Here is a 21,398-nt window from a genome sequence, read left to right as displayed (position 1 = left end):
TACATATTGGGCATATTACAAATATGAATAAATAATTGTATCTATAATAATAAATATAGAATTTTGCATTAATTAAAATATATTTATGCGTATTTTATGACCGGATGACGCCGGAAAACATGGTAGCCACCTAATACTTATAAGAAAACATCAAAAATTCAAACTCCTCTCAAAACAAGCATCTTTGTTATCATAAATCTTCGTCACTGACATTGGATATAATGAAAGGTGACCAGAGAATAAAATTATAATTTTTATCTGAAATAAACAAACCAATTATACACATTTATGTCAAGCTTCAAAATATAGATGTGCTATTACTTACCAAAAAAACAACAAAGAAATACTAGTGTATACAGAGTGCAGAATGTCACTCTGATATGCATTTTGTTAAAAGGATTATCGAATGTAAAATTCGTTGCAGCTTGAGTGAAATTGAATGTGTAATTTAGTTCGGACATTTCGTTTGACTCGTTAAACATCATGGCTGACGATATTTCGATTAATGGATGTTCGCAAAACCGTGTAGAAAAGAAAGATGTTCACATGTATCTAATGTATAAGTGAAATCAGGTAGACTTGTGTAAAGTTGACAGTCCACTTGATGAGTGGGATATAACTGCGCCGCAATGTGTCGTTGTTTCTGTTGTATGTTTTTTTTTAGATTGAACGACATGTATGTAAATGATTTTTTGTGCGTCAAATGAAAAAAGGTATGATTGTCTCTTGCGAATTCTTTATCAGAGAGAGTGTCCTTTGTTGCAGATATAAGTACCATGCGAAGTTATCTCATCCAAGTGTTCCGATTCAGCATCGTTGGTAAATGCCTGCAGAATAAAACAAATGAAAAACATTTTAAAATATAAAAAAAATAGTTTTCGGTATTACTACTCGCAAAAACCGTGTCATCCAATTTGCAGTTGTTTTGTTGATGAGGTTAAATATGTTTTGTTATTCGAAATACTGTTCGTATATATGTCCAAGTAACTTCTGATCGTAAAGGGCATCTTATTGAGTAAGAGAATCATTAATTAAACGCAGTTTCAAACAAAAACACTTATATTACCAATGGAAGTATGTTATTGGTGTTCATCTACCATTACAATGTAAACTAATTACCAATTCTATTGTACACGTTATAAAAGGTTAAACTCTCATATCCAGGCGATTCAAAGATTACTCGCCTGAATATTTATGACTTCTATCCAGTCCTGTTATGAAAGGCAGCAAGCTTTTCGGAATTAAATAAGAATTCCGTTTGAAATTCTGTACAAAATTCCAACTTCGATACCAATAAGTTTTTTATATCGATAAGGCATATTTGAAGGAACGCTTAAGATAGATTGGCGCAAAAGTAAGTATAATTCACATTTTTAGTCATCTATTAGTACATTGCGTGTGTTGAAAAAAATGAACTATCATTGAAAAACATCGCTTTATGAATCCTTCCTATTTTATTAGGGTTGATTATCCTGTAAAATCGATTTAACTATTGGATTTAAAAATGTAAAATGTTCATTAGAAAACTGATGGTCCCTATATGCTCATTGGTATTATTGTTTGTTCATGTAACGAAACTATTAAACGATGGGCGAGATTAATTGACTTCCTAACAAAATAATGCTCCAACGAAGGGCAATTCTAAATAGTTTTAAAGCTTTTACACAATACTTCCTCGGGTTGATGAATAAGTTCGTATCTTTTTTTTTCTGTTGTTACAAGTTTTTGCTTTCCGAAAAATGTATGATATTAATTCGATGGAGATTTTCCCGTCGTACAAAACTGTGTAAATTATATTTGTGACTAATGAATTCTGTTTTTCACTATTTAGGCTTATAAATAGAATATCTAAGAGTTAAAATGAAACATTTTCAACACTTGCTGTTATTTGTTTTTTTTATCAAGGCCAAACTGCGGCTGAAACAACCCGGGGCTTTTGCAAGTTATACGAGTCTACATTCGGGAATGTGTTTCAAAGTTTTAAAGAATAGGTAACTTTATGTGTACGATACGCCTCGCAGCTAAAAAAATCCGAATTTTAAGAATAGCGTCTCAAACACTTCTAGAAGAAAACCGTCACGAAACAAATCGTGTATTAGCCGATAAAACAAACTGCAATAAAAAACTCGACTCTCAATTCTCTCTATTCGATGGGATTTGCTGAGAAATATAGAGTCTACGTGGATTATGAACTTAAAAAAACAACAAATCACCTTCAAATTGATTTTTAATATCTCATTCATTATCAAGCAACACATGCTCATAGAAACTGCTTTTGAATTTTATTGTAAGTAAGATAACTTACAGTCCCTATACATAAATATCAAGTGACAATAAAAAATTGGGGTTCCCCAAGAGATACACAAAAGCCAAAACTCTAACCTGATCTTTATTTAAAGAATACAATGATCTGCATTTGGTAAGAACTGTGAGGACATGATGCACTGGAAATTTATCGAAATAAATCCCATAATCAAGCTGATCTACATGCTTCAGCTAGATCACGTGAATTATATTAATTTACTGAATTAAAAAACTATACTTTTTTTATAACAACACCAGCCAGCATGTGGCAGAAACTATCAAACAATACTTCAATACCTAGAAAGGTAGGTCCTCCTGCACCCACCGTATTCTCTGAAGTTTGCACACAAGGATTACTATAGTTTATGCTGCCTATCGAACAATATGAGGGACGTTATATAAGAAAAAATAGAGGAAGATAAAAACTGATACAACAATCTCTTCGATACCAGACCGGCCGAACTGTTGGCGGAACGTCCTTATAACATGTGGGAAAGAACGACAAAGGATAAATAATTCATTTGAATTTTGTTAAAATGAAAACTCGAAATGAAAACGTACCGAACTTATTCTCCAAGCCTATATATATATATATATATATATATATATATATATATATATATATATATATATAATTATTTTTTTACTATAATAATTAAATAATTAAATAATTAAAATAATTAAATGTATATATATATATATATATATATATATATATATATATATGAGAGAGAGTAACAATGGAAATGGAGTCACAAAACTTGGTAAATATGGAATGATTCACTTATTTAATAAGGGGATACATAAATTTACTTGGGGGATAAAGGGGGTGTTTTATACACAAGCATTTCGAATTCTATTACTTCTCATCAGAAGAATAGAAAAGATGCTAGGTAACATGATGGAGATGTCACCGCTTACAAGGGGCGCATCATGGCGAAATAAATTAATAGAATCCTTGATGTTGTTTGGGGGAAATATATTAAATTCCAAGATAAAGGAGGAGCATTCTAGATAAAGTGTAATGTAAAAAGGTTTTATGGGGTTTAGATCATAATCTTTAATAATGCAGGTAGTTCATGTGCTTAAGAGTCAAGGGGAAGTAGCGGGGAGGGTTGGGTTGTGGTTCTATTTTATTCGTATGTAAGAAGTATAGTTTTTAGTAGGAGGGTTACGCTGAAAGTATTTTTTGTTTAGCGACAGGGGAAATCGAGATAACAACCATACCTAATGACGTTGTATGTTGTCAGGCGCAATATTATGATGATGATTGGAAGCGAGAGAGTGTAAGTGAGTATGATTTATCAAAAGCAACTGTTATCACAACACTACTTATAAGAGGACTATGGCTATATCGTGACGTTATGAGATTAATGAAAGTTGTGGTGTTAAATTAAATCTCTAGTACACTCCCAGGTATTTCACGCCAAAACTTTTATTAATATCATATCATCACGGTATATTCATAGTCCTTACAAGTAACGTTATGGCTGAAGGAAGTCGAAGAAAAATTGATTCCTGCTCGTGTTTTTCTGTAACGTGTAAGTTTATCTGATGATGACATGATTCAAAATGCACGTATTGTCGATATGAATATTGCTTATATCTTAAGTCTCATTCCATCTTTCTCTATTTCTCTCAAATTATAATTGTATCTGGAGACATTGGATAATATATGTTATATATTATATATATGTAATATATATATGTTATATATTAAATATATATTATATATATAATATATATGTTATATATATTATATATATGTTATATATTATATATATGTTATATAGTATATATATATGTTATGTATTATATATATGTTATATAGTATATATATGTTATATATATATATATATATATATATATATATATATATATATATATATATATATATATATATTAGCATTCCACCGGGTTTGCTCAGGTCATATGTACATGCATTTATGTGCAGATGTATATATAACAAAGTTTGAATATGTACGGTAGGGAAGTTACACAGACAGGCAGATACTTTTCTTTTATAGATATAAAGATATTGGACTCAATATGTAAGAATGATTTAAAAAGTAACACAACAAAAAACAAAAAAAGACTCGCGCGTCATCACCGAGAATCGAAACCAAAACGATCAGCTTACGATTTAATTTTTGATTCTGTCGTCAATTACTGGGCCATATAGATGCTTATAATGCAAGGTTAAAAATTAAAACATGAACCGATAGCTACTGGTTTATGCATTCCTCTTGCCGGCGTTCGACTTCACCTGGAAAATTTCTTTCTTTTTTTAAATTTTAACACTTTTGAACCGATTTTTCCCGGATAAAGCCCAAATATAAAGTTTTGCGTGGATTCAAATACCTTATATATGAAGTTTCATGTCTGTAAACAAAAAAAAAACTCTAGGGGGAGTTTGGTAGGCAATATTTGTTAAACAAAAATATATACCTATACGTAGATATATACGGAAACAGTTTTGTATTTATTATAAACATTTTACGAAAATATTATGCCAGTATAAATACAGTAAAATATCTGCACAATATATTTATACGAAACAGTTAACTAAAGATAACCATCCCATTAGAAAACAGATTAAAATAATTGGATATTAATTAAAATGAATGTTTAAAAGAATATGCAAATAGGCTAGATTTTTTGCTAGTTAACTCAATTCCACAACACCTTTACGAGAAAGTTGTATTTTCTTCTTAAATAAAGAGAAAAGGTTTTTTTTAGCCGCGTGCAAGCGGCTCTATAAGTCACTTCGTCGGTCGATCCGTCTGTCCGAACCACATTTGTGCTTGTCCTTTTTGGTTCAGACCAAAGGTCTGTTGTTAATAGATGCTGTTCTTAGCTTTTTAAGCTTTTCTTAGCCTTTTGGCCAAGATCAAAATGTAGCATCTGTTGCGGCTGATACTGCAAGCAGAGACCATATGTGGGGGCAACACCACATAAAAAAAAAACTTTGGTTAATGTAGGGGCAAACCTTCATACAAATTGTAACTATCCAGCTCTCCTACTCCACGGGGAGTTGGTCCCCATTTCCCCTTCACTCCTCACATAAAAAATCAGCCTTGTGCCTCATTTGCTCCGTGGGGGAGTAAATAAATACCCTCCCCGGGGAGTTCGTCCCGATTTCCCCTTTCAAACCTCACATTAAAAATCGGCTTTGTGCCTAATTTGCTCGGTGGGCGTGCAAATAAATATTGCCTTTTGGCAAAGATCAAGGTGTAGTATCTATTTTGGCAGATACTGCAAACAAAGACCATATGTACCGGCAACCACACATATAAGACCTTGGTCAATGTAGGGGCAACACTTCATACCAATTGTCACTATCCAGCTTCCCTACTACCCGGGGAGTTTGTCCTCATTTTCCCTTTACTCATAACATAAAAAATCGGCTCTGTGCCTAATTTGCTAGGTGGGGGGGAGCAAATAAATATCCTTTTCCTGGGTTTTTTTGGCAAAGATAAAAGTGTAGTATCTGTTCCGACAGATATTGCTAGCAAATACCATATGTGGAGGACAGCCCCACATATAAAGCCTTGGCCAATGTAGGGGCAACCCTTCATACCAATTGTCACCATCTAGCGCCCCTTCTCCGCGGGGAGTTGGCCCCATTTCCCCTTCATTCCTTACATTAAAAATCGTCCTTGTGCCTAATTTGCTCAGTGGGGAGCAAATAAATACACTTTCCTTGGCATTTTGGCCAAGATCAAAGTGTAGTATCTGTAATTACTACATGTTGTGCTCATGTTTGTAACTATGTGATATAAAGTGGGGGGTCACTTTTCTGTTTTAATTTGATGTAAAATGATCACCCACTTTACAACCAGTCAGTTTAAAACCGATTCAAGTCATTCTCCAGATCATTCCAGTTGTTTTTGAAGGATTCCCGTTGTTTTTAAGGATTCAAGTCATTTTTAAGGTCATTCAATTCACCCTTAAGTTCATTAAAGGCATACTAAGTCATTTACTTTTTATTTATTTAAGTAATTTCAGCCCATTTTCGGTCATTTTAGTTTAACATTAAGAATTTCATGTCAATCCTATATTCACGCATTACACGTGATCACGCCACTAATTGCTATCGGTCTTGTTAATATAGATAGCAATACACTCGCAATTATATATATATATATATATATATATATATATATATATATATATATATATAAGTATATATAAATCATTTTTGTGAGATCTTTACCTGTATAATCAACGAATTTTTATCCAAAGACATGCATTTTTTACATAGGAATCACCACTAATCAAGGCCAAGAGGCCACTCGTGTATAAGGTTAAAGAGTGTACAGAAAAAAATTAGCAATATAGTTATCGTTAGTATTGGAAATTCGGTAAATTTCTTAACAAGTGGGGCGTCTCATCAAGAACTTGTTTGCGTTAGACTTGAAGACAGCCATATTATAGTCAGCTGGAAAGCAAGAAAACGGAAGACAATTCCACAGGCGTGCAGTTCTAAGAATTAAGCGCTGTGCATTGAATCTACGTTTCGGTTTAGGCACAGATAACGAGTGGGGGAGTTATCGATAGTGTTTTCAGCAAGACCAGTTTTTCTTGTGAAAGGTTGGCGAGGGGGACTATAGACTGAAGCTCAGTCGAGCACTTTCCATGAAAATAATGATACAGCAGAGACAAACTCGCAACATCTCGACTGTGAGATAGAGGATGTAGGTAAGTGAAAAGGATACGATCCTACGAGAATACGAAGTCTATTTTGAACTCTATCAAGGCAGGACAAATCCTTTCTAGCAGCTCCTGCCTTGATATGGCAACAGTATTCCATCCTTGGACCTTACCAGACTCTTATATAAATAGAGAATTACATCAGCAGTGAGATCGAAGGATCCCACCATTTTTCCAGCGGCTTTGGCAACAGATTTGATGTACGTGTTCCATTTAAGATCAGGAGTAAAGGTCAAGCCCAGAAACTTGTCAAAACTTGAGGCCGCCTCAAGACGAGAGCCATTCATTTCAACTGATGCCAGATGGGGATTAGAACGTTGATGATGTACAGAGAGAAGTTATGTTTTAGATGCATTAAAAGTAACCAGCTACTCCTTTTTCCCATTGTACCCAGATCAGAGGAGAGAGAATCGGAGATAACTTGGTCGTTTACCGACTTAGATGTGCTACCATATATGGTAGTGTCATCAGCATAAATGTCTACAAATGGTGTGGGTGCGTGTGCACCAGCATATAATAAAAAAAACACAAAATAAAAATAAAAATATTTTGTATATGACCCTGGGAATGAGTTTATGCTCATATTTACATCGAACGAAAGTAGTGCGCCTGTGTACCCACAAATGAACTTAGATTTAAACCTGTGTAGACGAATATGTCTATACCAATAACTGTCTGTATAACTGGGTGGGTATATGTGTATACACCCACATGTACGCCCACGATTGCGTCCGTGTGTACATAGGATACCGATGTATATGTACACGTATCTATGTATACGTGTATGGATGTGAGAGTATATGTGCCCGTTGCCTGCTGTCCACATACGTATGTGAAAGCGTGCAGCTGTGTATATATGTCGATGTATGTGGCCACGGGTATTGGAATCAGTGTGTGCACATGCGCGTGCATGTATGCGTGGGGATACAGGTATGGCTGAATCAATATGCGCACATGGGCTCCTTGGGGGTAGGGGCCTCGATGTGTGTATGTATCTGTGTGTCAGTGCATCCATACTTGCGCACGCGTACCAAATTTTAGCACCTTAAGGGAAATTTGACGCAAGCGGGAGCGACGCGGGTGTCTATGCATGCATGTGCGCATATGTGCATATATTTGCACGCCAGGGCTGACATTTATGTATACATGTGAACGTGTCTTTAAGTATACATGTGTGTACGTGCGCTTGTGTGTCCTCGCGCGCGTGGCCGCTAGCTAACCCTCTCCAAACAATTAACAAACTTAATCATAGCCCTCCGCACCGAACCTAAACGAACACCCAAAAGAAATCATCTCACCAACGAGACGCCAAAAACTTTAACATTAAGACCTAAATTATAAAGTAACCCCCTCCTCCTTCCCCACATATTCCCCTTCGCCCTCCATGTATCCCTATGCCCTCATCCACACCAGACATTAACTTCCCAGACCCACCCCAACAAGTTCCATAAACTCCCAAACTAAAACATTACCGACATACCACCCCCACCTTTCCCCCTTGTTTCCTTGCTCTTTTTCCCGATGTTTTCGCACCCTCCCCTGTTCACTCTTTCACTCCTTCATCCCATAACAACGAACATTTCTGTAAAACTCTGAGTAAGTTACAGGCGGCCAAAAAACGGTCGGGCAGCTGAAACAATAATGTAGAAGTAGTTATATATATATATATATATATATATATATATATATATATATATATATATATATATATATATATATATAGCTTTATGTGTTAGAGGAAAAGAATAAGCTCAATTCTATAAGAGGAGACTTATCCGGGCAATATAACGCTCAATAAGTATCATTGGATCTTATATAGGAGAACAATAGGAATGGGAAATGGAGTCACAAAACTATATATTAGTGAATCTAGAATAGAATTACTACCCATCCACACTATACCCCAACTTTAACCCATACACATATGCTACATACATTTGAGACTATGATAAATACCCTTGAAAACTTTTCCACATTACACTATATATATAATACACCTATCCTTTATTTAAAAATAGATCCCGCTAGCATCATGTGTACATTTATTTGATCTATTTCGTTTCTAATGAAATAGGCCGCATCATCACTATGTTACCTAGCATCTTTTCTTCTCTTCTGCTGAGAAGCATTAGGCTTCGAAATGCCTTGGCATAAAGAGTCCCTTCTATCCCCAACTAATTGTTTATATTCCCTTATTGAATAAATGTACCAATCTATATCCACAAAAATATTGTTTTATGACATCATTTCCCATTACTATTGGTCTCTTTATATATATATATATATATATATATATATATATATATATATATATATATATATGTATATGTATATGTATGTGAGATGAATATTGGCTGAAGAGAGCTTGATAAGGATACCTTAAACGGGACTTATTATCGGGATTGAAAACGACGGTACCAATGATGTGTCTCAACTAACAACTTTCTGTACACAATATATATATATATATATACATATATATATGTATATATATATATATATATATATATATATATATATAAAATTCTACCTTTATATCATCAATGCTCTGATCTACATATGGCATTAATTGAAAATAATAAGTTCATTCTTTGGGAAGGCTCCATGTTTTGCCAAGCTTCTGCGTTTGACTTTACTTCCGATCTGAATTAGGGTACGTACGTACGTACAATTCGTTACCGTTGTCGCTGGAAAAATGGCGGGATCATTCCATTAGTAGATATTCCATGTTGATGCAATTCCAGACCTATATAAGAGCCAGGTCTGTTCAAGGATGAAGTACTGTTTCCACATATAGGAAGGGGCTGCTAGAGAACACTTAATGTGAATTGACAAAGTTCAATATATATATATATATATATATATATATATATATATATATATATATATATATATATATATATATATATATGCCCTTTTCTTTTCCCCGCAAGCTCTTTCCCACAGAGGAGATGTGTCTATATTGTCCTTGATTTAGCGTTGTTTTTTTTCGTAGAAATTGCTCGTCTTAACTCCAATTTATGACCAAACTTTCATGAAAATACTCGTCTAGTGTAAACTAATATCAATGAGTTCCGCACTGTTTATTGTGTCTAAACCTAAATGTAGTTTTCATGAACATAGTCTCTATCATGGAACTCTCTTCCATTTGCCATCTTTATAGCTGACTAAAATTTAACGCTAACATATTCTTGAAAACTCATTACTTTAAGTAAACCAATTTACCAATGTTCCACTACAAACAACTTTGTCCCATTGACTTTTGTAAACGCATGAACCCTTATCCCTGAGTAACCTCCGTGTTTGAAGATTGCGCAACTCTTGCCAAAAGAATTCTACGCCTAAGCATCATTACGGTGGGTATCAATAGTCTGTCATGATTTACGGCAGCTATTATATATACACGCATATAATAAAATCGGCTCTTTTTCCCGTCTAGAAGAGTAAAATAGTCGCATTGTAAACACAAACTTATGCATTGAACATGTCCAAATTAGTTATCTACACCGCGTTCGTTTTTTTTACGATTATTATAATTCGCTTTTACCGACTGCCGTAAAATCAATCTGTCATTATTTATACCGCTTTTTCCAAGATGACATAAGGTTTCAGCTTTGTCCATTTTTAGTTAATAAAGCATCTTCTTGCGAGGAAGTAAATGACTCCGAAACAAACCTTCAATATTAAAGAAATTACGACTTAACCTACCATCCAAGAAGATTACAATATATTTAAGATAGAACCGCCGTGTTTGTCTTTATGTAAACAATGTCAGAGATTGAACATTTTCAAAAACATTTACTTACCGTTTTTTTATTGTTTAGAAAAGTAAACAAAATTATAAAGCATAGTACTATGACAAGAGAAAAACACATGAATTAACTCGTATCAAATCTTTCAGATACGTATATATGCTACAAGTTGAAAAATAGAAAATGCATTATTAAGTAAACAAGCTCACAAAGCCAATATAATAAAAGCAATTAGTATACAGATGTTTTTGATTCCTTAAGATTTTTTAATCCGCCTCTGAACATTAATATCTGGTGGTGTGTTGAAATCACTTGGTGTGATGCAACCCGCATATTATTTAAAATATGTAGCTTGGTGAAGGAAAACGCTGATGATAAATCTAATTCCTATTACCTGCTTTGCCTCGAAGCAAAAATTTTAATCGGTTGTATATGAAGAAAAATAACATACCCCCACTGCTTTATTTTCATAGATAACCTTCATCTGTATCAATGTCATGAAATTTGGAAAAAAAATTAATTCACAGAGATTCGTGAATACGTCGTTAATAAACATAACATATCGAAATATTCGTCTACATTATATTTTTGCAAAAATTGCAACCGCTGTTGGGAGAAGATAATTGATTTCTTTAAAACAGTTAGCATAACGGATACATTAATCAGCGTCAGAGCTGATTTTATTATTTTTCTTCGCATACACAGTAGGTGTGGCTCAAACCATATAAATTGTTATTTGAATTACATTACACCCTGTTTCAGTAGTTGTACTATTTTTTTTTAAATCAATTTTGTCTTACCGACACAATGGGTACTAATATTTTAGGTCGGCATAATATTTTCTATTGTGTCGATCATTTTTCTTAGTGTATAACAATATTAGTATTCTTCGTAAAAATTGTTGGATATGATTTACTAATATTAATTTGACGTAATACTATCTATTTTATTACAGACATTATTAATTCCAACTTGATTTTCAAGTTTAGGGTGGAACGATAAAATTCTCGCCTTAGAAATGAGTAGATGATTTCATTTCCGTTTGATAAAAATCACGGTATTTTTTCTACAAACCATCTACAACTTAACCATTTGTGTACAAATTCCAACAGCGATGTAATTCGTCTATTATGTCTGAAAGTTACAGTCTGTTCAAGGAGCGAAATCAGAGATGCCCTGCTACTGATTAAATGCTGGTGATGATCTAAGTTATACCATCACAACAATTGGCAGCACCTTAAAATGCCAATCCGAATAAGTCAACGCTTGAGAGCGCAGCTCATCGAAGTTTTCGGCCAATTTGATGGTCTTGGGGTTGTTTCAAGGGGGGGGGGCAATCTCATGTAACATCGTATCTTCGACATCAGTTTGAAAGTAAACAGTCAGATGTACCTGGATGTGCTTCAGAGGATTATGATCCCCTGGCGTAACCAGGGGGCAGCTGGCAGATCCAGGGTGTGGCAGCAGTAATTGGCGCCGGCCTCGGCCAAAAAGACACAGGTTTGTCTTCAGAAGGAATGCTACGACTTTGTTCTCTTCTCTCACTGCCCTTCCGTCGTTCACCAACATGAGCTCGCTGCACGACTTCTTTTAGTCATATGTCGAAAACATCACAAACACTACGTTCCGCAACATCAAATCAAGCCTAATCGCCACCATACGCCGAGTATTCGCCCAGCTCCCACCCGCGCCTGTGGAAAAGGCGTGCTTCCAGTTCCAAACTTATATTGAGGCGGCGATTGGGACTGAACACGGCTGAATTCGATTAGTGTCAGCTCTACTACATAATAAAATTATTGAATTGATTTTTTTTTTATATTTGAAATGAAACATTAATTTTGTTTTCTTTTGGGTGACAAATTCATAGTTCAACCTGTATTCCAATGACACATGATCCGACGAACTCAAAGCACTAGTACCCCTTCAACGACAATACCTTTGACAAACCTAAAAAGCACTAAAAACCCCATGTCCTGTAGACATATTTTGATGGCATACAGCCATCTACTTGAATATTTTTTCCAGACTGTCGTACTTTGGAATTTTTGAATTCCCTCCGTTACTGTACAGACATGCAGGAATTCAAGTGCAATGTTTAAATACATCTCACTACTGAACTCACTAAATGGAAAACCTGTAAACTAGTTCCCGATGGTAACCCTTTACGCCTAAGTAGCTCTGTGATTTCTTTGGGGTGAACTGAAAATTTTTAAAAAATCATATCAATTCGTCCATTTATTAAGTTCGCATTAAATAATATTTTCCCGTAAAACGAAACATTTAAGCAAGTTAAAATAATAAATACAAGCGTATTAGCGATAACAATTTATGTGAATTTTTAGTGATTTAGTCTAAGATTTTCGCGTTTCCTACGTCTCAGCATAAATTAAAAATCTGTTCGAGTATAAACCTGGTATTTATTTTATCTAAACAGCTATTTCATTAGTATTGTATGTGAGTCCGTTTCTAAATAGATAGTGCTTATTTTACTTCTTCCACACGTTTTTTTTTTTTTACTTTGCGCGTACACTGAAAAATTTTATTCTTTTAAATCCAGACGCGTGGTATATACAGTAAAGGAAACATATATTGGTTCACATCAAATATTGTATTTATATATATATATATATATATATATATATATATATATATATATATATATATATATATATATATATCCTGAATAATATCCGATACATTTTATGTACAAAGGTAAAAATAACTTGTAATGTGCATCCAGGGGACAAGCGCCCGCGTGTTTGTGTGCTGTGTGGGTACGTAAAAGAGACGGGCGAAAAGGAAAGACTTAGCTCGGGGCCGGCTCGGCGTCGCCGAGCGAAAATAGAGAAAGAAAGATCAAGATCGCTGCCGCCGTCTTTTGTAATGGATGATATCTCGCAAAGTCACAGGAATTCTCGTAATATGCAAATTTAGCCGGCCTGCAACGGCCATAAAAGCGGGTGATTGAAAGACGTTGGGAGAGCGATGATTGACTTGGTCGGGAATCGTGTTGCTGTTGCTTCTCGTGCCGTGTGGGTGTGAGCATATCTTACCGTTGTTGGGACCGTTCTGAGTAACCGATTGTTGGGTCCGTTCTTAATAACCGTTCGCGTCCGTCTAGGTACCTTGCTAGTTGGATTCCGTGCAGAACCGGTGTTTCCTGGTTATTGAATTGCTTTACGTTGCTGCAACATTACACATCTACAGAGGGCAGAGTACTTTTAAAGGATTTTCTTATACATCTACAGAGGGCGCAGTAATTTTAAAGGACTTTCCTTACACACTTTCTACACTTCTTAAAAGTCATTCACTTTATTATTACTCTAATAACAAATAGTCCATTATTTTCGTTTTAAGAGGTAAAATGCATTCGTAAAAAACATAAAAAAGCTTATTAATTTAATTTAATCCCTTAGTAAACCCCTTCATTGAGTTCTATAGCAATTAGTCTATATCTCTTCTTCTTAACTAATGATTTGCACAGATTGATCGATATGTTTCTCATTCTTTTTGGAAAATTCTTGATATTTTGGGGGCTTCTTTCTCAGTTTGAATGTTCAATCCAGATCTAGCGGTATGCTAAGAATCATTATCTGGTTGACAATTCCAATCAGAATATAGGCGAAGCTTGTAAACAGAAGTCATTAAATTGTTTTGAAGTTACTCGTAACTGTAGCTTTCAGCGTTCATTTTATCGTGTATTATTGATATTAGACCAAAGCATTTTGTAGAAAACCAATACCATATGATGATACTTAACAGTTAGCATCGTGTTCTTTGGTTGTATGTTTCTCCGTCTTCCCTCAACACAGGGTTTCGAAAAGTATGGCCAACAATTATTTTAGTTTCATCTGTCTATAGAGCTTTTTCCTTATGCTCTGTAGCGAATTTTTACTGACCATCTCTGTGTTGTTTCAAGTAGAGTGGACTCTTTCTTGTGGTGTATGAGTTATGATTGTTTCGCTATAGTTCTGTACTTATTATACACTTAGTTATGTTATCACAGATGAACTCATGTGTTTCTACAGCCCTTCGCAAGTAACCTGTTGATTTTTTTTATCTGGTGTCGTAATATCTATGCTGATCTTGGATAAATCTTCCTCGGAGCACCTGTTCGTCTTCGGTTTTAAACGGTGTTTGAATTCTTAAACAGCGCAATACGCGACACAACTGTAATGAAAAGATAAGACAGGTTGCTAAAAAACAATTATGTAACTGTTCCCAGCTTTCGAAAGAAACAAAATTAGTTGTTTTTGTGAAATAGTCAACATTTTACATTTACGCGTTATTAAAATCATCTTGACGCCACAATGATTTGATAGTGGCTAATAACGTAAACTATAGTTTCTGATAACATTACTTGAACAATATACTATCCTTAAATATTCGTCAAAATTGATTTGCTCGAATACTTTTTCATACGTTAAATTAAAAATAATGCATTAAGTTCTATTCGAATAAGAATATATAAGGTTTATCATTATATTTTTAGTAGCATATATCTTTATACATAAATATATTGAATTTTATTTCAGTTAAGCGTTTATATACATACAACATTTCCTGTGTACGGATATTTGCTTTACCCAACTGGAAATGTGTTTTCCAACACGAATGGATAGTAAAATAAAATGTTGTGTCTTGTATTTTTTGTCAATGCGTAAAAAAAGTGCTATATAAGTTGTTTTTTCGATCTTTGCGTTTTTCCTCTCATGTTTAGAATATTTTGTGATTATTCGATAAAATACCGTATAGTAATAATTAGACGTTGCTGCATCGCTATTTATATAATCGCTTTCATTGATTTTTTCTATGTCCGATATTAAACATTGCATGAATATTAGATATTGAACCATTACGAAAGGCATTTTGTTAAAGAGGGCATTTCTAGATTTATTATCTGAACCAGGACACGATGTGTATTCTTTCTGAATCTTTGTGTTAGTCTAGGGATTCCCATCGAGTATTAAATAGCAGGTATTACTCAACAAACACATTCGTAATTATTTGTTTAAGTTTCTGGAACGTCATTTAATCAGGTCATCTTGGCAGTAAAAATTTTTACATTTAATCTTAAACTTGAAGGAATTTTCTTAATATGTAACTTATTATTCTTGTAAGCTCAGTTTTTACCAGGCATTTAAAAACATTTTTATTTTCCACGAAAGTGTTTTGTGTGCGACTTCTTCTGGTCCGTAAATATTTTTTTTCGAATGAGTGTATTATCGACGCTTTTGAAAAATATTTAAGATTTTAGAACTATTTCATTTTTTGTAAGATTGTATTAATAGATTGAAAACAAAACGTATATACAATAATTGACCATTAGTTATAAGTCCATATTAACATATACACATTACCTGGCTCCAAACATTATTTAATCTATCTCCAGCGTACCAGTAGTTATGCAGTACAAGACAAGTCACAACAACTAATGATTAGTAAAATATGGATAGATAAATATAGCCCAACAATGTCTATTTTAAGAAAATGTTCTGTACGTAAGAGAAATGATATTTTTAGAAAACTGTGTTGTCCTAAACTGTGTTGTGCTCTGCTAGTTAGATCTAATAACAGTATCAAGTAAGATCATTTGTGCGACTCGAATATAATAAAGTGTTGGATCAGGAGAAAATTTCTGCTACGGTAGAAGGTATATTGCCTTCATATAAAGCAACAGGAGGTCTTCTATTTTTAGATCTGGAGATTGAAATGAACAAGGCCAAACATGAATTAGTGACATTTTTATTATGATTTTTATTGGCTCGTATAATTATACGATTATTCTGCAATCTAATATTGGGTAATTTCTTGTTTTAACTATTTTTCCAGTTGGAAGCTTTTTTAACAATCGCTGTGATAATTTACACAATTAATACTATAGAAATATAGTGGAAAATATCTGAAAAATAGGCTATTATTTAATTTTACTTCCTTATTACAACATAGATATACTTAAACACCAAATCATCTATACTCCTATGAATTATTTTTTTTGTTTGTATTGATATTCGTATTAAAAAAATATTTTCATTTATTTATTTTTTAAGCAGAAATTTTATTGCCAAGAATCCCATATTTTTTAAATTGCACTTAATTCAAGATATCTATGATCAATGGCAGGAGTCCCTAAGCAAAGCGGCATGACGCCACAAAAGGGGATGGGGAAAAGCGAGTCGGGGGCAATCTAATTTGTTTATTCCCTAGCTTGTTTATCACTCAGCATAATACCTTATTCACTTTGTGGCCCTAAGCTATTAAAAATATACCCACATGAATGAACGTGTTTCCAAATTTTATTTAGGAAAAGTGATAAACAATTTTATTTACACAAACAAGAAACGCAATTTTTTATTAAGAAAATATCAAACCATCTATATACTAGCATAATATACATGAAAACCGAAGAAGGAAACAGGCGAATGATGGGGGTGGGATGTATGCAAGCCTTAAAATTATCAAAATAAAGAAAAATAACAGTAAGAAAAAGAGATAAACTAAACTAAATTCTAACTATGTTGTGTTAGTGACGGCCCTCCCAACTTACTCTAGTTGTTGAAGTGCTCGCTATTTTCCGGCTATTGCAAATAACAGGAAATACACTACTTTAGATGGAGTTAGCAGTCTACGGACAAAAAAATGTGAGTCGAGGTCCTTTGGGTATGCGGTGATCTCTAAAATAGGTACCGTAGGAATTAAGCAAAGAATTAACATAACTCTTTTTTTTGCGGAAGGAAATCCTGGAGGATTTTTAAGAGCTAAAATAAATGGGAGACGGACTCAATCACAAAACTAAAGGCGCTTCTTTTTGTCTTTTTTTTACATAAGCATCATTACTTATCAAGGCTAAGAGGTCACTATAGGATATGGGTTGAAGAGTGTACAGTAGACATTGGACAATATAGTAATCATTAGTAATGAAAATTTAGTAAATTTGATAACTTATACGGAACGGCTCATCAAGAACTTATTTACGTTAGACCTGAACACGACCATATTGTCGTCAGCCGGAAAGCAGGAAAACGGAAGACAATTCCACAGGCGTGCAGTTCTAAGAAAGAAGCTTTGTTCATAGAATCTACGTTTATGTTTAAGCACAGATAAAGGGTGGGGGGAATTATTGATAATGTTTACAGCAAGACGAGTGTTTCTTGTGAAAGTTTGGCGAGGGGGCACCATAAATTGAAGCTTAGTTGAACACCTTCCATGAAAATAACGATACATCAGAGACAAACTCGCAACATCTCTTCTGTGAGATATAGGTTGCAAGGAAGAGAAAAGGACATCTCCTACGAGGCTAGGAAGTCTATTTTGAACTCTATCAAGGCAGGACAAGTCTTTTCTAGAAGCCCCTGCCCAGATGTGGCAACAATATTCCATCCTTGGACATACCTGGCTCTTATATAGATAGCTGTGAGATATTTACCGGATCGATAGAAAGATCCCACCATTTTTCCAGCGGCCTTGGCAACAGATTTGATGTACGTGTTCCATTAAAGATCAGGAGTAAAGGTCAAGCCCAGAAGCTTGTCAAAACTTGAGGCCTCCTGAAGACAAGAGACATTCATTTCAATTGATGCCAGATGTGGATCAGAACGTTGATGATGTAAAGAGAGAAGCTTGATTTTAGATGCATTAAAAGAAACCAGCCACTCCTTTCTCCATTGTACTACGTGCTCAAGATCAGAGGAGAGAGAATTGGAGAGAACTTGGTCGTTTACTGTCTTAGATGTGCTACCATGGTAGTGTCGTCAGCATAAATGTCTACAAATGATGTAAGGATATGATTTGGAAGATCATTAATGTAGATCAGGAAAAGAGTTGGGCCCAGGATGGATCCCTGAGGGACACCGGCATTAATACTGTGAGCTTCTGATTTTTGCCCCTCAACTACTCTTATGAACCTATCAGAGAGAAATGATTTAATAATTGAGAAGACATTTCCAGCTATACCATAGCTAGAGATCTTATAAAGTAAACCTTCATGCCATACCCTATCAAAGGCCTTAGATATGTCAAGAGCAACTGCCCTAGAAAGGTTGCTTCCGTCGAGAGATTTGCTTATCCTTTGAGATATAACTGTAAGGACATCTGATGTAGATCTAGTAGAACGGAAACCATATTGTGTCACTAAGAAGGTTATTTTTGTTGAGATGGTTGATTACTTCTGTATTTGACACAGATTCCAACAACTTACTCATGACGCACAGGAGACTTATTGGCCTGTACTGAGAGGGGGATGAGCGATCACCTAAATTCTTAAATACAGGTCATACTGATGAAATTTGCCAGGGAGATGGGAAACTATTCTCCTTAAGACAACGTTTAAACAGTTTTGTAAGTATGGCCGCTAGTTCAGGTTGAGTTTTTTTTTAGTACTATAATTGGAATACCGTCAGGGCCAGTTGCTTTACTGGAATCAAGATTTTTGGATTAGCTTGGCAACATCACGTACGGATATACGTATATCACATAGCGTGTTTTCTGATACAGGAGGAAATATTGAGGGTTGGCGGCCTTGGTCGCAAAGGGTAGAATAAGCTGCAAAGTTCTTGACAAAAAGTTTGGCTTTGTCTGATGCTGACGAGATTACCTCAGGCCCATTAATAATAGTTGGGATGGAGCACACGCTTCTGTTCAGAATTCTGTTTGCTATTTGCCAAAACTGGTGGGAACCAAGCCGCTGCTCAACTACTTATGACTTAACAGATTGAGCATACAACTCTCTTGCTTTCTTTATTACTTTCTTACAATGGTTGCTGGCAGTCCTGAAAGCGGCTTTAGTTTCCATACATCTATTACGTTGGAAGCAGTGGAAAAAGTAATTCTGTGCGCAATGGCTGCAACACATTCTGGAGAGAACCATTAGGTTTTTGCTCAAACTTTTGCGAGGGTATGAAACGGTCAATACCTACAATTAACCATTCCGTCATGTCTAATACTATAGAGGACAAATCCTTTTTAAACATGGAATGCAGAGGTAGGTCAGATATAAATGTACGGAAGCTATCCCAGTCAGCCTTAGTGTATCGATATACTGTACGATGGAGAGGTACGTCTGGGGACATATTACATTTTATTTTTATCTTAATTGATACAACAGAGTGGTCGGAAGATCCAAGAGGCGACAGAACAGAAACTGAACATAGTTCAGGGCAAGTTGTGAGAAAAAGGTCTAGTAGGCTCGCATACTAGCCGTCATTGTCGGGCACACGGGTGGGTTCCTGAATAATCTGAGTGAGGTCATAGGCAATAGAGAAATCATGACAGAACCTCCCCTCATCATCGGTCTTGTTTTAGTGAGTCAACCATTCGAGGCTGTGAACATTGAAGTCTCCACATACGTGAATGTTAGCTGAAGGATAAACAGATAGGACTTGGCCAATTTTCTCAGATATGCTTTGAAAGATATTAACTCCGCTGTTGTGGGGGCGATAGAGAGTAAATATAAATGCAGTAGTATGAGCTTAAGCAACCCGGAAGCACATATAGTGTAAGTTAGGATCTTCCCTGGAGATGTCCCTACCACATGGAAAGCTATGGCGATCTTGGGGGTCAGATTTAGAAGTTAAGTTAGAGTATCCTTTAATTGCGAATTCTTCTAGGGAAATAGCCTGTCCAATGCTAGTTTCACTTAAAAATAAAAGGTCTGACTTAGTCTCCTGTAATTGGGTTTCAACCTCTGGAAGGTTAGAACGTAAACCCCTGATATTGGAGAAGAAGACATGGTAGTAGGGATCTACGTTGAAAGTTGGAGAACCGGGTTTAATCGTGTATAGTTTCTCGAAACCTGTCATTATGAAATTTTGGAATTTGTGGACTAAGTCGTCAGATGTACTTAGAGCAGGACAGAGAGGGGAAACTATGAGAGACAAAGAAATGATTAATTTTTTTTGTAGCTAATGATAAGGTAAAGCCGTAACAATTACCCACTAGTATGGCATCGAGAGGCCCCACCAGAAGCTACTGCATGGTCCAGAATCTATTCACCAAATAACAATACAGCAGCCCCAGTACTTTGCACCTGCTGATAGGACAGCCTCTCTAGTGGTTAATCCAAGGTTCGGGTCCCTGACTATCAGGCGGATACCGTAAGCCCAGACAAAACGTTTACCTCCAGCACCCTTACTTGTTATATGGCTACAAGGATAGACATAGAAACAGAAAATTTCCGCCATCTCTGCCAACTCTTCGCGCAAAATACGGCAAACCTAGAAAACAGCTATTTCTTCTCCCTTTGTCAGAAAAAGCACTCATTAAAATGAGGACTGAGGGACAAATAAGAAGAAGCGAGAGTAACAGGAGCTGCCGATAACGCATTCACAATGCGTTTTCTACTCTCCATTTTACTCTCAGTATCTAAGTTATGCGTGTGACATGCTTTTTTTCTGTTCTTCCTTTCTTTCTTCATGCCCATATTGTAAAACAGCCATCTCCACCTTATTTAAATTTATTAACCTGCTTTCTTTTTCTAAAAATCAAAATGCCATCGTTCAGTCCTGATGAAAATGACAGGAGAAGTCTTGTGTTAAAACGAACTTTCTTCTGTCATAGACATGCATATATGTATATATATATATATATATATATATATATATATATATATATATATACATATATATACATGTA

The 21,398-nt window shown here is 35.1% G+C and overlaps 1 protein-coding gene across 1 annotated transcript in view; it reads right to left on the bottom strand.

Annotated features, from left to right (window-relative positions):
* The window catches only part of LOC145256226 (trissin receptor-like), a 233,634-nt gene that overhangs the window by 71,293 nt on the left and 140,943 nt on the right, over positions 1 to 21,398 (bottom strand). The window contains exon 2 of the mRNA XM_080114850.1: positions 326 to 827. Within this exon, the coding sequence (XP_079970976.1) occupies positions 326 to 485 (160 nt within the window). The 5' untranslated portion in view covers positions 486 to 827. The remainder of the gene's footprint in view (positions 1 to 325; positions 828 to 21,398) is intronic.

Source organism: Euprymna scolopes, chromosome 32 (genome assembly GCF_053919585.1).
Source record: "Euprymna scolopes isolate OS-2025 chromosome 32, ASM5391958v1, whole genome shotgun sequence".
NCBI lineage: Eukaryota > Metazoa > Mollusca > Cephalopoda > Sepiida > Sepiolidae > Euprymna > Euprymna scolopes.
This window is presented reverse-complemented; position numbering and strand designations above follow the sequence as displayed.